At 36.7% G+C, this 16878-nt stretch overlaps 1 protein-coding gene across 2 annotated transcripts in view; it reads left to right on the top strand.

Annotated features, from left to right (window-relative positions):
* LEMD3 (LEM domain containing 3) overlaps window positions 1–16878 on the top strand; it is a 48923-nt gene that overhangs the window by 23919 nt on the left and 8126 nt on the right. The window contains exons 3-9 of one of the 2 annotated variants that reach the window (XM_065842549.2): window positions 770–836; window positions 8493–8560; window positions 10364–10443; window positions 10519–10667; window positions 12732–12833; window positions 13811–13913; window positions 14141–14319. In XM_065842549.2, the coding sequence (XP_065698621.1) occupies window positions 770–836; window positions 8493–8560; window positions 10364–10443; window positions 10519–10667; window positions 12732–12833; window positions 13811–13913; window positions 14141–14319 (748 nt within the window). The remainder of the gene's footprint in view (window positions 1–769; window positions 837–8492; window positions 8561–10363; window positions 10444–10518; window positions 10668–12731; window positions 12834–13810; window positions 13914–14140; window positions 14320–16878) is intronic. The other variant, XM_071802489.1, reaches the window with a different exon arrangement.

Raw genomic sequence — 16878 nt, 5'->3', positions numbered from 1 at the left:
AAACACCTAAACATGTTTTAGAATGGCCTTTTGTACAAGGTGTATATAATTTCAGGTTCCTCCTCTTCATATTTTAATTCATTATAATATAAAATGTTTCTGAATGTCTTCAATATCTTGATAGCTTAACTCCCCTATAAGTAACAATTACATGGCATTTCATATTCATGCTTGTTTGGGGAATTAGGGCTTTTTATACTAGTGGCATATGCAGGAACTATCAGCAAGATTGTTGTCCACAGCTTTCTGTTTTATTTTGTTTTTTAACTAGCTTACTGTAGTTTGAAGATAAACAGCAAAAAAATCTTATTTTTCTGTGCATTTTATGTGGGAATATGACCAGATGGTTCTTTAGTGTGGCTTGTATGAAGTGTCACTGCACATTTATTAAGAATAAAAGTTTTATTTTTACATAGTGGATATGTAAAAAACCCACCCACTGAACTTCTTTTGGGTCGTTGTACTGTTCTCTTAGTAACATTAAAATGACCTTTTGAGCTGTCAGTTTTACCTGGCAGATCCATCAGAGTCCAGGCTGCAATCTAGTTTCTTTTCAATCAAGATCTGAAAAATCAATATTGTGAATACTTTGTTTCAAAATCTGTTGCTTGCATCCTTGTTGGTGTGTGAAATACTACAGCTTTCCACCTGTATGTGTGAAAACCTTATATTTTTGTTTTCATAATATATAAAGATCTTTTTGCTAAATGAAAGAAAATAAATCTCTACTAATGTTTGTTTTAACATTAATGTGTTTTTCTAATTTTAGGAAGATGAAATAAGTCTCATGATGAACAGCCTATATGCACTTCATGATAAATTGGCACAAGTAGCAGGTAACACTTGAAAAATGTTGTGACTAAGAATGTTATGGCAACAGCTACAAAGAAGTCTATGCTCAGATAGCGATTTGCAGCAACTGATATATGCCAAGGCCCTGACAGCCGTTTGGAGTTCTGTTTTGGGGAAACTAGAAATCCCATTTCTAGTTCACTTACACTGCCTTTTTCACCAGTGTAGTACCTTTTGTTGCAGTATTTTTTGATAAACAGGGTAGGCTGTTGAATATTTCGATCCTGTATGTTTATGTAATGTCTTAATTCTTTATTAGTATGATTTCATTAAATTTTTTAAATATGCCATAAATGGAGAGGAATATACATATTTATTTTAAAGGTAGTTATTTCACTGTAGTGGAAGTATGTCTGAAAAACAATATTTTGCAACAATTAGAAGATATTAATACGAAGAACAATAGCAGTTGAACAAGATTGCCTTATTAGAAATAGTTCAACTTAACAACAAAATAGTTCAACTTAACCATACTAGTTATATAGTAATGAAAAGTGCAGTGTATAGTAACATGTCAGAGATTATGTTTAGGATTAGTATGAGTTATTGAATATTCAAAGTAAAAAATACAGTTCTTTTGCCTGAAGTCATAATTAACACAGCTTTAAACTGCATAGATATTTACACATCATAATCAGGAAATGGTAAAGTTAAGACTGTGTTTATAACTTTGTCATCTCGTGAGTATGAGTTACAGCAGAGCCTATTTCATGGCTATTAAGCCATTTATTTATCATCCCTGCCAATTGAGTCCATAATGCATTTGGGAGGCAGTGCCTCAGTTTTTGTTTTTTAAGCCTTACTGTTCTTTGTGCCAACTATTTGTTTTGCAACAGCAAGTTTCATCAAGAAGGCTTTTCCACACTTCTCAAACGTTAAAAAAATGTGGAAACCATAGGAGGCTGACAATTTAATATGTCAGGTCTCTATAGGAAATGTGAGAAATTTGGGCAGCTTTGTAATACCTTCAAATTGCAAGAGTCATCTTCCTGCAGAAGCTTTTTGTTTCCAGAGAATTTACACTACCCACAGTGAATGTAATAGCTGTTTGCACAAAACCCACAGATTTCTTCTTGTTTACATTAATCTTTAACCCAAAAAATAGTGAAAGAATTATGTTTAACCTGAGTGCATGCAAAGTAATAGTTGCTTTAGTCTTCATTTTGTTGCTTTCTCACTATGAATGCCTTGCAGAGTAGATCTTTCACAGGTCAGTTACATCTTGCTACATTTTTATCCATTTCAAAACTGTTTCATATTTAATAGATAATTCTATACTACAGATCACTGGAAGCAAAAGATTTTTTTGTTGTTGTTTTTCCATGTGGAATAGCCGAACTGTGGTGTGTAGGAATGTCTTACAAGACCCATAGCTGTGTGTAGTAGAGCACTGACTTTTGTGCAGTGGAAGTAAAGGGTTTCTGCTACTTCTCTCCCTCTTTTTGAAAATAAAATATAAGTTTGCTCTTCTCTCAGTGTGTCATTTGGTCCATTGTGGCCATACAGTAAAAAATGTACTTGCCTGGATAAAAAGGTTTGGCTGTGAAAGAAAGGGGATTTTCTTTGTTAGCTGAGGCTTACTTCTGTGCATGTACACTTATAAGAATGTTTATCTGTCTGCCTTATAAGAGAAATTTGTGTGCTCCAAGATGACTACTTTCTTCTCCAGGTGCATTAATCTCTATTAGCCTGTTCCTGGCCAGGAAAATCTTCAGTACTCACTTTCAAAAAATATAGCTATACTTTCTGGTTAAGTGATCCCCAAACTGAAGCTGAGTTCTGAAATTACTTGGTTGCTCAGCAGAATAGCTTTTGTGAAGTCTAAAGAATGACCTAATACCTCTGTACTTAGAAGTTATCCTTGATGCCAGGTTTCTTAAGGCATGAGAGAAAGAAGTCTAACATCCATTTTTGAACACCATATTGATGTAGACCTGGCACAATATCTGGAAGCTGTTTAAAAGTCATAGAACACAGAAAGCTGCTAGAGGATGTAGGGTTTAAAATTGTTGATCTTGTACATAGTGCACCACTTCAAAAGGAATATAGTTTTAGTGAAAGTGGTGCTTTTCAGGTCTCTCTGTCACATACTTGGAAGTTTCCTTTATTTCGGACTTGGCTATGAATAATTTGTTCATGTTAAAAATATTAATATTAAAAAGCCAGGCTGGAAACTTGCAGAAGGCTGCTCTGTTAAGCTTTATTCAACATCATGACTACCATGTAGATGGTCACTTCAGAATTTGGTTTCTAGCCCTCTTTGTTTTATTAGAGTTCTTAAAGTTCTACTGAACTAGTTTCTTGCCTTGTCAGCTTCAACTAGAGAGCAAGTGATGGGGCTTTTATTTTAGAAGGTGAAATACTGGACGTTGTTTCAAAGAAGAAAAAGTCAGGATAACAATGTGTTAGTTATATTTGCCTTAATATACTATGTTCCAGCTGTAGACGTCTGTTCTGTACTGTGATGCTCTGATATGATGAAAAATGATTTAATTATCCTGTATGAAAATAGAATGCCTTTAATGCATCACTGTTCTCAGAATTACTAGTCTGCCAAGGCAATGGTGAGTAACACCTTACCTCACAAGAAACTAGAGGGAGAAGCAGTATGTACTCATCCAGTTCTGAGTTGAAGTTTTTTTTCCTGTGTTCTTGCCTAACAGTTCAGCCTTTCTTCAAAGCAGTGACTTGTTATAGACAGAATGTATTTCAGTGCCTAACACTTTCTCCTAAACCAAAATATGTGCTTTATGTAAATTAGACTTCCTTCAGGCCTGTTAATTACTGGATGTCTTGGTCTTTCATGGAGGGACTTCCATAGTCCATTTCCAGTTAGGCTTGCAATATGAATAAACCTAACCACTATGTCTACAAGAAGCAGCCAGCTGCCCATGGGTATGACACTACTTTCTTGTACATAAAGATTTTTTTTGTAGCTAGATGTTGCTTTTGCTTGGTATTTTCCATTAAGTGATGATCTATCAGACGGTTTCCTTCTGAACTAATGGACAGCACGGGTCCTTGAGATGCAGGGGTGAATTAGACTCCCATGTGTAATAAGGCTTACTGATAAATCCATGGCTGGAAGGAAAATCCTGGCAAAACACTAATGTTGCTTAATATTTATTTCAAATGTCAGCTACTGTATCTGATTGCTGTCACAGGCTCACTGTTCTGTTGTTCTCCTTCATCTTTAGTTCTTTGGGTGATTGATATTGTGCTGTTTCCAGCCAGTGATTTAGAGACCATTTAGCAAGTTCTGGTCTTCTGCAGTGTTATTAAACTGTTGAATTTGCCATTGGGAGATCAGGTATTCTCACTTGCTCTTGCAACACTTGTTCTGCTCTTACTTTTCTTCAGCTACCCATTTTAGTGTCCTGCTGCAAGTAGCCTAGAAGCATGACACCTGCTAAATGTTTTATATGCTGTTTACTTTTTGATTTGATTTACTGTATCACATCAAGCTGTGAACTAGAGATCTGTGCTAAATTCATGTATTCCTTAAAGTATTAGATTTCCACTGAGTTTTGATTCTGGTACTTTAAAATGATGATTTACATTGTAAAGGAAATATTTAAGATTCTGAATATTTCTGTTAACTTTATACGGTGTAGCTTGCAAATTAAGATAAATGCCCAAACGAAAGTCAGCTTCAAAAATTCTAGCCTGCATGGAAAAGCTGATCTGACTTACTTTCTGTATTGAAAACAATTGTGAGAACAGACTTAAATGTTTCTTTAGAACTGAGGCTTTAGTTTCTTTTGGTTCATATTTTTGAGAACTCAACTTCTTATGTGGCTTGCCCAAGTAAACTAATGTAGATTCACAGAATGTCCCGAGTCAGAAGGGATCCACAAGGATCATAGAGTCCAACTCCTGTCCCTGCATATGACAACCGCGCAGTTCACACCATGTGTCTGAGGGCCTTGTCCAGTCTCTTCTTGAACACTCTCAGGCTTGGGCCTGTGACGCCTCCCTGGGGAGCCTGTTCCAGTGCTCCACCACCCTCTGGGTGACAAACCTTTTCCTCATGTGTAGCCTAAACCTCCCTGACACACCTCCCCTTGAGTTCTGTCATCAGTCACTAAAGAGTTCTGTGCCTGCCCTTCGTCCTCCCCTTGTGAGGAAGCTGTAGACCGTGATGAGGTATCTGCTCAGTCTCTTTCAGGCTGAACAAACCAAGTGACTTTAGCTGCTCTTCATACAGCTTCCTCTCTAAACCCTTCACCAGCTTCATAGCTCTCTTCTGGACAGTCTCCAGTAGCTTTATATCTTTATTTTTATCCTGTGTTGTCCAGAACTGCACACAAAGCTCCAGGTGGGGCTGCACCAGTGCAGAGCAGAGCGGGACAATCACCTCCCTCGCCCAGCTGGCAATGGTGTGCTGGATGCACCCAGGACACGGTTGCCCTCTTGGCTGCCAGGGCACACTGCTGGCTCATGTTCAACTTGCTGTTGACCAGAACCGTGCTGGCGTCTGTTACTTCTTGCCTCCCTACAAACATGAGTGGAATGGTTCTCTGCACTTGAAACTGAAGTGATCTGTGCCCAAGGGAAGTTTGAGTGCAAAGATCCATACTTTCGCTAAGCTTGCAATAGACATTTTAACAGAGGGACAGATTTTGCAGAGCTATATTGCAGCAGACCTGTGTAAAGGTTTTTGCCTCTGCTTCAGTTTTATTCCTGGATATAGGGCCTCAAATGGAACAGTTGGGAAATATTTTTGGCTCAGACTATGGAAAGTGGGTTTCCAAGCCAAGTGGTTAATGATTGCACCAAAGTTATTCAAAATAAGCCTTCATTTGCAGAACTATTAGCTGAAGCGGTGACTGAAATGGCATATAGGAATATCCTGCTGTTTGCAGTAAAATAGAAGGCTGTCTGACTTGTGAATTGCTTAACTTTCTGCAGGCTTTCTAATTCATGAGTTTCTCAGAAGAAAGCTGTTAAATGGTTCTTAGCAATAGCAGGGCTGGAATGAGAAACTGTGTCTCCAGTAGCTTTTTGTACAGGGCTGAAACTCCATAACACTGATTAGCTTTCTTGTTTCAAGAGTGGGAGGCAAGATGAAAGTGATTCTTTCCCCCCACCGAGCCTTGCATGAGGGTAATTTGAACTGATAGGCCTTAAGACATTGTTAGAGCTTAGGCAGCGAAGGCGTTTTTAACTGTTAAACTTGTTCAGGGGGAATACAGTCTGAAAAAAATTCAGAAGCAGGGCTGTGAGGAAGTTGTCTGCTGGTTTTTGAAGATGAGACCAGAATCTGTGAAGTTAGTGTGTTGGCTGCATACTGCATAAATGTAATTCCTGGAAGAATGCAAATAAGATTAGAATTTTAAACTACTGAAGTACTACAGTAGTCCCTCATCTAAGGGAGCTTTTGTCCTCTTACAAGAGGTAATATTGTGTTCTCATAAGACTGAAAATGCAAAATGAATCCTGAAATGTGTTATTAAGAATTAATTTTTCACAATCTTATCTCCTGCTTGTGTGTTCTGTTTGTTTTCTGTGTATTAGCCTCACCCTTTCTAGTCTTTCTTATTTATTTCATAAATGGGTTTTCCCAGTTGTCTAGATTGAAGGAAAAAAAACAAAAACAAAAACAAACAAAAAAAAACCCCCAAAAAAACCCCAGACAAATGGAACTTCCTAAGCGGAAGAATCTCATCCCCTGCTCTCACAAGCTCTTTTGGTCAATCATATTATGACTGAGGTGCTTTTTCTGTGTTAGAAAGACCTCAGGAAGACTTGGGTCTTACTGAACAACAAAAAAAAGCTTAAATGGACCCATTGAACTTGCTCCTCATAAAACATAATACGTCATTGAGGTTGTGGATAGGGCTTCTACAGAGATACATTTTGGTTTTGTTGTATTTATTCCATCAGTTCTAGATTTAAAACACTTATGTTTACAGCAGAGACCGAGTAGGATACATAGTTGTCCCAAGTTGCTGATCTTGAAACATGGAATCACTGATGATTACACGTGTGAATTTACAGGTTGTAGAGTTTATGCTGCACAAAAATAATGTCTGCCAAAATTACACAGAAGAATAGCCTCTAACTCCAGTTGTTGTGCTGACTTCTGAATTCAGTGTTATTTGGCAAAGACCATGTCAATTTATACCAGTGATCTCTGGAGTTTTGCTGTTACAGTAGACTCACACACTTTGAAAATCTAAGGTGTCGTATGTTAATTATCAAGTGAAGCCACTTTTAAAGTACTGTCTTTTCAGTGCTTGTTTGAAAGTATGTACATGCACGCAGGCTTGTAGTTCCAGCAGCACTTCTAGACCAGACCGCATATGAACGCTCACAGCGTTCCTGTTCCTCTGTAACCCAGCAGTAAGAGAAGAGCATCCCTACTATGCTGATGTGCTTGCAAGGCCAAATTCACTTAAATCTGTTGAAGTGTATTGAACAAAACTTTGCTTTAGCATTGTAAAAACACTTCTTTGCAACTCCCTGCTGTGAATTAGACGTGAAGATGCTTCTCCATAACCTGCTAGTGTTTCCTAAGTTTTGCTCAGATTGCCTCGAACGTTCTCATTTGTGTTGTTGCTCCATTTAAAGGGTATTTCAGTGTGGAGTAATTCCAACTTTAAAGACTTTGTAGGAATATAAGAAAAAGTTTATATTTTGTATGTGCATTAATATCTTTAACTTTCCTAGCCTTGCTGTGGCTTTGAGAATAATACAGCTTGGCATGGATTTAGGAAGTTAAAGCAGGTGTAACCCTCAGCCAGGGAAAGACTGGATTTGTCGTTTCCTACTTTGTTTTGACACAGTAAAATTGTAGTTATAGATGCTAAGATGATTTTTTTGTTTTTTAAAAATCGGAGAAAAAAGTCATTTGCCACTCCCTGGGAGTTCTTCAGAAACGATGGCTTAGAGACAGATAAAACTGGTGTTAGACTTTTTCCGTGTGACTTTGTGTTGGTAGGACTGTTGCTACTTTTTTTTTTTTTCCGTGAATCGAGTACCTCCAGTTTATCAAAGAAAATCAGGAGGATGATGACATGTGGCTGTGAGGGCTGGCTATGCATATAATACCTTATTTCCCAACTACTTCTGCATGCTTTCTAAAAGAATCAAGAGGGTGGTAAAACCAGCAGTTTCAGACCATATTGAGATTGTGTGCTTATTCAGGAATCAATCTAAAATGTAGTAGCTTCGTAGTGCCTGAAATACTATTACGGATACATTGCAACTGGAACTAACTTGGTCTGTATAAAAGATAATAATTTCAGAGTAAATAGAAATTATTTGGAAGAAGTTGAGTCAGGGTACAGCAACTCTTTTATTGTAACATCCTTTTGGTATTTCTTCATGTTGGTTTTTGTTCTAATTTCAGTGTAAATACCAAAATGTACTTTCTGACCAGTGCATGAAGGTTGTATTGATGTGATTTGTCCGTATTATTAGCTGTGACAATCTTCCATGTGTTTAACTTTTTTTGAAGGAGAAATTTGTCCAGAGCATGGGTAATTTTTTCCATATTTTTAGTGGAACATGTGAGAATTAGTGAGCTACTGCTGCTTGTGTAGATTGTGTTAACCGTAAACTTGTGTTTAGGTGATTTTATTTTATATAATGCAATAATAAGTAGATCAAAATAAACGGAAGTTTTGTTTTACTAGGGGAACATGAATGTGGCAGCTCTATTCAAAGAAATCTTACCGTCCAGGAGGCAGCTGCATATTTAAAAGTAAGCAAATGAGGTATTTTTCATTGGTTGTATGTAACATTCATATGAGTTGCAACTTGTAAGACCTGGTTACATATCTAGTGTATTGATTAAATCTGACTCAGTATTGAATGTTGTTTGGAATTGATATCTTTAACATGTGCTACTTATGATTTTTATTTGGGGACGTAGTGAGGTTTTAGGGGAGAGGGAAAGTGAATGAAGTGGCTTAATTGTGATGGAAGTGACATAATGTGAATTGATAGAAACAGTTCACCAACACAAAAATCATAAGTTTATGAAATTCGAATCTCTAGAAGCTTGTCCAAAAATCAGTGTACTGATGTGAGACTTGTAGAAAAGGATACTGTCTTCCTTTCTTTGGGAGGAGAGGCTGGTGCTTAGATCAGTGCAGTGGACCTGACAGGCAACTGCTGTACGGAGACACCATTCACCAATGCTTTAAATAGAAATGGTCAAAAAAGGCCTTTTTGTTCATTTGATAGGTGGACAGCATTATGAAATTCCACTCTCTCTGCTGTCGTTCCCCTGCCTTGCTCCCCAAATAAAAGATGACTCTTGCCTCGTCTTGACAGCTGTAGAGTTTAATTTAGCCCACATTGGTATACCGTTCAGTGGAAAACTACTTGAAGCTTTTAAAAAGCTGAGAGTATATTTCTTTGATTGTATGGGGGGGGAGTTAACCTGATGTGACTTTAAATATACAAGTTATAGAAATTTTACATTTTGGCAGATGTTTACATAGTAGACAAAAAGGGACAGGTTAAGAGCATCCTGAAGAAGCTGGTAACACTGGTTTAAGGTTTGGCAGTGATATTCTATATCTGTTAAACCCAGTGCATTGTGAGAATACATTGGAAAAAATAAGGTCGATGTCAGATAACTGAGGGTCTTACCCGTCTATTGTGCTGTTATCATAACAACCGTGTTAGCTCTGATAAGCTCAAATTTCATGTGAAAATTTGTCACTTGGTATGAAGTCTTGTTTAGCCCTCTAGTTCCTCATTTTGTGAGTATAAATATAATTCCTTTGCTGAATTTCACTGTTCAGTGATAAAGCTTTAATATTTTACTCTCAAAGTGAAAATTAAACAGTTACTGTTTTTATCTTAAGTGCTTATCCTGTAATTCCAGGCCAGTTACATTATGGGAAGTTCAAAGGAAAGATGGAGATAAATATTTTTGGAGAGTGTAATTTCAAATACAATAGTGACTTCTGGTTTTAGTTTTCTGCAAAAGAATATGCAAGATGAACTATGGAGACAGCCTTAGCTCAGGCAGTAGTGAATGTTCTACAATAGTTGATACCAACCAATTTAAAAAAAAAAGTTAGTTTCCATATAGTAATGTCAGTTCTTAAAGTACAAACACCGGATTATTTGCAAAATATCAGTTAAAATTTATTTTCCTCAAGCTTCTTAAAAAAGAAAAAAAGACCTGAACTGCTTTCATAGGACCCATTGTCAGCTGGGTGGATTATCTACTTTCAGTTTTCCTCTTGAAGTAGATTTTCAATGAGCACCGCCTAGTGGCTGAATAATTCTTGCTGTAGATTAGAATTAGTGAAACAATGGATGTGGTGTGAGTTTTCAAGCAGTCCTTAAGTTATGCGTGTAAGTCTGATAGCTGCTTATAGTGTGTATAGATTCACTTGTTGTAGTAAACATTTGTGCAAATTCTGAAGAATCAAGAACAAAACGGCATAGTTTTGGTTACTAATCTGTGTGGTCTTTGAATTTTATTGTGGTGTGATAACTTTCTGGTTATTTATGTAGTTACTGATTAGTATTTATCTTTTGACAGAATTTAGATCCAGAATATGAAAGTGTACTTAACACAGCATTACAATGGATCTTGAGTAGTGGAGAAGATGTTGGCATAAAGTAAGTGGTCTTTATTTCTTTATTTCTTTTGACAGAATTTATTGTTTTTCACTAATACTGTATATTTTTGAATAGGTGTCTCAGCAATGACCCTAATGAGATGAATGTCACTAATGTGACAGATGTGAAGTATCTGGAATCCACTAGTCCAAAGATGTCTTTCAGGTGTCGTTTTCGACGTGCGTTTGTTAATGTAACTCACAGATTATCAATATTGCTTTTGGGTAAGTTAATTTAAAAAAATCAAACTTTTTTGCTATATATTGTAAGTACGTGGGGAAAAGTAAGCGCCATGTTTAGAGAAGGCTTTTATTCAACCGTAAAACCTGGAGTTCCTACCAGTATCTTGATTACAGTGCAGTTCTGTAGCACCACTGTATTTTCACTTTAGTTACTGTCTGCTGCTGCTGTAGTCAGCTGAACTAAGTCCTTCTTTGGGAACTCTGTCTTTTTCCCTGACAAAGCAATACCTTGTGGCTTTCAAAAATTCCAGTAAAAAGACAGTATAGCCTTAATTTTTAGGCTATTTCGCTGTTGTTCCAGGAGCTTTGGAAACATAACTACAGAAGAGATGGTTTTCCTGGTTTTAGGAAAAGTTGGATACCCAATATGATTATCACAAAAAAATTCTTACATTTTTACAACATAGTCATGGAAGTATCTAGTCCTTCAGTAAGAATTACTCATTTAGTCTTTGACACTTCCCTAGTTAAGTTTCAAATTCTTTCAAGTTTATTTAATCCTTAACCATACTGAAAACTGTGCAGCATAAAAATGCCATACAGCTGAGTGCAGACACTTGTCTCCTTTCCATGTGGCTGGTTACAAATATTGAAGATGCAGAGTTCATCTCATGCACCTATTGAATATTTAATAAATTTTTTATCCCAATATCTTAACAAGTTCATGCTTATGAGCAGACCTGAGGCCTCCTTCACTAGCCTTTTGAAAAATCAAAAGAATCAAGGGCAAACTGTCCCAGATTGGCATCTTTCAGATAATAGTGGATATGAATGTGGAATTGAGATGCAGAGATGAAACTGAGTAAATTGCTCTCTCAGCTTTCTTGTCTGTAATTAAGGTTAATATGGAGCACCTTTTCAAAAATAAACTATTGTATAAATGTTAGATGCATTGTCATTAACTGGCACCCATTGTGACCTAAAATGGTGTCTTTCAGTCTCTTTGATGTATCAATTAACTTTGCCTTGGGATCACTGGTATATGAAACAAACTATGTGACTATAATTTGTGTATGTGTGCTGTTGGTGTTTGTTTTGTGGGGTTTTTTAATTGTTAAAGAGATCATAGGTGTAGTGTTGCCCTCAGCCTGAGACAGAAGAAAGAATAAGGTTTTTATTTTCAGTTTGTATTGCTGGTGTTCCTAAGTAGATTGTCCTTTTTGGGAATAATCTTTGAAGAAAAAGAGCATGCAGTACTTTGTTGCAATAAATACAAATTTGTAGCTGAACTGAAGCAGTCCAAGTTAATTAGCTTGAGAACTGGGGTTGTTCAGCCTGGAGAGGAGAAGGTTCCGAGGAGACCTTACAGCAGCCTTCAAGTACCCAAGGGGACCTACAAGAAAACTGAAGAGAGACTTTTTACAAGGCTATGTAGTGATAGGGCAAGGAGTAATGGTTTTAAACTGAAAGAGGGTACATTTAGATAGAAGGTACATTAGATAGAAGGAAGAAATGCATCATGAGGGTGGTGAGGCACTGGAACAGGCTGCCTAGAGAAGCTGTGGATGCCCCATCCCTGGGAGTGTTCAAGGAAGGTGGAAGGTGTTCCTGCCTGTGGCAGCGGGGTTGGAACTAGATCATCTTTAGAGTCTCTTCTAATCCAAACTATTCTATAATTCTGTGATACCTAAAGCATGTGACTTGTCTATGAATTCATTAATATTGTGCATTTTAAAGTCTTAACATGTTCAAATTGCCAGTTTATGTGACTTTTGATATGACTTTGATTTTTTCCAATAAATTGATTTATTATTTTTCTTCACGAATGGGTAAAATTTCAAACCACAGTCATGGGATACCAGGCTGTTGTTAAAACAATGACATATTTTTCTAAAGGTAACTGTTCTTCAGAGTTCAAGACTTTGCGTTGCTGTGTTAGTAAAATAGAAAATATTGACAGTGAGTATGGTGTATTTCACTAGCTTTGAATGTAAAGTACTTCAAAATGTTAGCTAATTCAACCAACTTCTGAAGTATGTGCTGTAAATTTTGTTACATAACCTATGTTCTAGTACTGTTTAAAGAGTATTATACATCTTAATGCAGGTGTAGCAATGGTTTGGGGAGTCTTGCACTACATGAAATACCGTTGGGCAAAAGAGGAAGAAGAAACAAGGCAAATGTATGATATGGTGGTAAAAATCATAGGTATGGCTTCTTGAGTCACATCTGGTGTATCTGTATCAGCTCTGTATAAGCTTTCGAAGTAGTGTTATTAATTCAGTTGTGTTTTTTGCCTGTTCAGCTGTCAGTCATCATGCTGTTAGAGCTCTTAGTCAAATGTGTGGTTCATCTCTTTTTTTAATCCTTTTAAACCTCATCAAAACTTTTGGTAAAAAAGATTGTAATTTCTGAATAACATCAACCTGGCTGTAAAAAATTCTCATTGACTTGGTGGTATTTCATCTTAGTATTGAAAACAAATATAAATGTGATGTTTGACTAGAAGTATGGTGACATGTTACTTTCTGTATCTGTTTTTTAAACCATGTTTAGCTAAAATACCTACTTCTAAAATGTGTGTTAGCTCTCAGTTCCATCCTTAATGGCATTTAATAGAAAAAGCAGCTTTTTAGTCACTTTGAGCAGAAATAATGTTACTAAAAGAGAATGCATAATAGACTTCTCAAATTCTGCCTTTCTACTTGAATCCGCAATGTTTTCAGTAGTTTTTAAGCTCTGTTTTGGGATTAAATTTTACTTAAATGCTCTGATTCCTTTCATACATGGCAATTCAAAGATGGTAGACAAATTGTAGCTGTTTTCCTATTTTAACATTTTCCTACCTTTTTTGCAAATCAAGTTTTGTTGAGGTGGGGGAAAGCACTTTATTTTCAAAGGTGGCTGTCTTTGCTAGCAGTCAAAAGTACCATTCAAGAGGAACTGCAAGAACTCTTTTTCTTTATCCCAGGGTGATTGGGGTAGTTGGAGGCACTGTGTGTGTTTAGTTTTCTTGATTTGCCTTCAGCATGGTTAGGAGGAAAAATACTTCAAAAATGCCAAAACCACCCTAAATACTGAAATTGGGAGGGCTCTTCAGAGTAGCTATGCATTGCCAGAATTGATGTTTTTCTCGATGTTTGCATGAACTACATAGTTACCAGTTTTTCTTATGGTATCCTCAGATGTTCTAAGAAGTCACAGTGAGGCATGTTCTGAAAACAAAGACTTGCAGCCTTACATGCCTATTTTACATGTGCGTGATTCTCTAATACCACCTCAGGACAGGTATGTTCTCACTGGAAGTACTGAATTTCTTTATATGTAAGTAAGGAAAAATAGTAAAAACAAACTTGTCGATAAATTTAATTTCAGTAGGTTGCATTGTGTACTATTTTGGAGATTCTCATTGATGCAGGTGGGGGTAAAAAACATTGAATTTCTCTTACATGCTGGATGTCAGCAATGCAGGTGGCTATAATGCTAACTTTGTAATCCTTGCTTCAATTTTTAAGGAAGAAAATGAAGAAAGTCTGGAATAGAGCAGTTGATTTTCTTGCAGCAAATGAATCTAGAGTTCGCACAGAGACACGAAGAATAGGTGGTGCTGAGTTCTTGGTTTGGAAATGGATGCAACCTTCTGCAGCATGTGACAAAACTTTAGTAATACCATCGAAAGTGTGGCAAGGCCAAGGTATTGAAGTTTAGTTATATTTTGCAAATGGTTTAAATTTCTCTGTCTAGCTTCTAGATGGTATTATGTTGCTTGAACATGAAAGACTTCTCTCACACCTTTAAGTATTCTTGTGAACTGTCTGTGCTATGTCTCTATCTTGTTCAATAGACTTAGTTTCTCTGCGCATTCAGTGTCTGCCTTGTTTTCAAGCAAAATGAGCTGTTCTGTGATAGCTACTGCAGAAATACAGCAGAGGTTGTGTAGCCCAAGTGAGTTGCTTGTTCCTTTGAATGAATTTAAAAGAAATACTCTTTAGTTGGTCAAATTCTGACATTTCTTATTTGAAGTAATATAATTGGTTGTATCTGACAGCAGGTAAATTGGAGCTTGTAGGCTTGAGTTTACTACTGTTATCAGTCAGGTGTGTGTAAAGACAAGAGTTTGGTGGAAGAAATGTTTGTTTGCTTTGAAAGGGAAACTGCTGGGACAAAAGACTCCTCAATCAGCAGAACATGGATTTTGAGCAGCTGCTAGTATTGCTTCATTTATGTCATAAATGTTTTTCTACACTGCATTTGTATTTCAAGCTCTGTGGTGCAGCAAAGCCTTTACTTTAATAGAGGAGGCTGTCACACATGGTTTTTGCAGTGATTTGTCGCTTTTCAACTTCTGTTATGGAGCCATGTGGCAAGAATCCAGTGTGTCTGCAGTGTTCATCTTTTCCTACTTCTTTCTGCTTTCCTTTATGTTAAGCTTCAGGTTTGTGGGTGTGTGGGTTTGGTGTTGGGTTTTTTGGTTGGTTGGTTTTTGATTTTTTTTTTTTTTTTTTTTGAGGGGATGAGGTGTCAATGAAAAATTGAAAATATAAGACTTGAATTCTAGGTTGCAATATAAAAAAATAGTCATTTGTATCAATGAGTGGGAAGGTAAATGTTTAAAGTGAAATTTTAATGGCCAGCTGTTTAAAAGTTGACTCTTAAAAGAGTCTGTCTTGCCTTATGTTATTCTGTAATGCTGTATTATCTATCCAGTGGGACTGAAATGAATGCTGTGCAGAATCCTGGTTTCTAGCTCATCAGTTTATTTTGATGGTGAGGAAGGAGGGAGTAGTTGCTTCTCCAGTTTTTAGTTCAGCATTTTAAATTGCTTGTTATCAAAGTTGTTTTGTGCATTACTTCTACAGCATTGAACTAGACACTGAAAAAAGCCTAGTTAAAAAACAGACAGACTTTCTGCCCTTTCTAGTACCACTTAAATTAAAAATTCCCACTGGCAAGCAACTGCGATCTCATCTGGAGTTCTGGAATATGCTCATTTTGGTCTTAGTTTAGCTAATGTAAGTAGTAATAAGCTTCCTTTTGCTTTTTACTGGTATACATTTTTACTTGTAAGAAATAGTATTTTTATTGTTTCCTATAAAAGAAGGTACAGTTTAAAGTAGCTCCTTCCAGTGTGACTACTTCCTTTCCAAAGACAGAAGGAGCTTCCTTGTGGCCTGGAACATTTCTACTGTAGCAAACTTGGTTGCCTGAATAAAAGTACTGCTAACATTCTGGTTTTGTCCCAGTCCACTTGCATGTTTCATAAGTTCTATGTATGCTTCTAGCCCTCAGGTCTTAAATTTTACTTTCCTGTAAGTTCAAAGCAAAACCGAACAATTCTTTTTGTCAACTTGAAATGCCAAATATTTTGAGACATTTGCAGATACTTGTCATGTTATCTGATGAGGGTCTTCGTTGTCTTGGGACCCATTTCTTGCTTGTCTAGGTAAAATGTTATTTTGGGATATCATTGTATACTTAAAGTTATGCTGCTGGTTTTGGCATTATGTTTCTGACTTTAAGTCATTAATTGGAAATCAGGTCTTTATTAAAATACTTCATAAATACTATGGCAGGCTTGAGGTTCAGCAATCATTGCCTTGCAGTAGTAGTAACCTGACATTCTGCTGTGACAACTGTGTTGCATGATTTCAGTTTGTTAGGATTTTAGTGTGATGTGAAGAGTGACTTTATTCTGAGAGTTGCAGAGCCTTTGCCTTGTAGGACATGGTCCATTAGGGATGCACAAGTGCAGAAATGGTGGGTTTTGTCAACAGCTGTTTATGTTCCATCTTTGTAATACTGTTAGGACTGATTTTTCAAACACTTAAGTTGAATGTAGCTTCTGCAAACTATGTATATTAGAAAACTGAATCTTCTGTGTAGTTTATTGTTCAATACCGGCTGTGAAACATGACACTCCAGTTCTGGAACCTCTTGTTTACTACTCATTTGGTCTCAGTTTTTCTTGTCCTTTTTGGTTACAATATAGATCACTCCATAACATTTTGTCCTGTGTTAGAAATCTGACTGTATTTTACTTTATCTGAAAGACTTTTCAGTTTGTGTGGTAGCTCAGGTGCTGTTTTGCTGCATAGAATATACATTCAAGACTCCCAACAGAACAGTAGTTTCCAAAACTTCCTAGAAAGACAGCAGCTGTAGTAGCTACTGCTAGATCCCACCTAAATTTGAGCATCTGTACCTACTTGAGCATATTGTGAATGTGGACAGCATAATTTTGTCTCTCAGCTGT

The sequence above is a fragment of the Patagioenas fasciata genome, chromosome 1, assembly GCF_037038585.1.
Source record: "Patagioenas fasciata isolate bPatFas1 chromosome 1, bPatFas1.hap1, whole genome shotgun sequence".
In the NCBI taxonomy this organism is placed as follows: domain Eukaryota; kingdom Metazoa; phylum Chordata; class Aves; order Columbiformes; family Columbidae; genus Patagioenas; species Patagioenas fasciata.
Note: the sequence above shows the minus strand (reverse complement) of the source record. Positions and strands in the feature narration are given on the sequence as shown.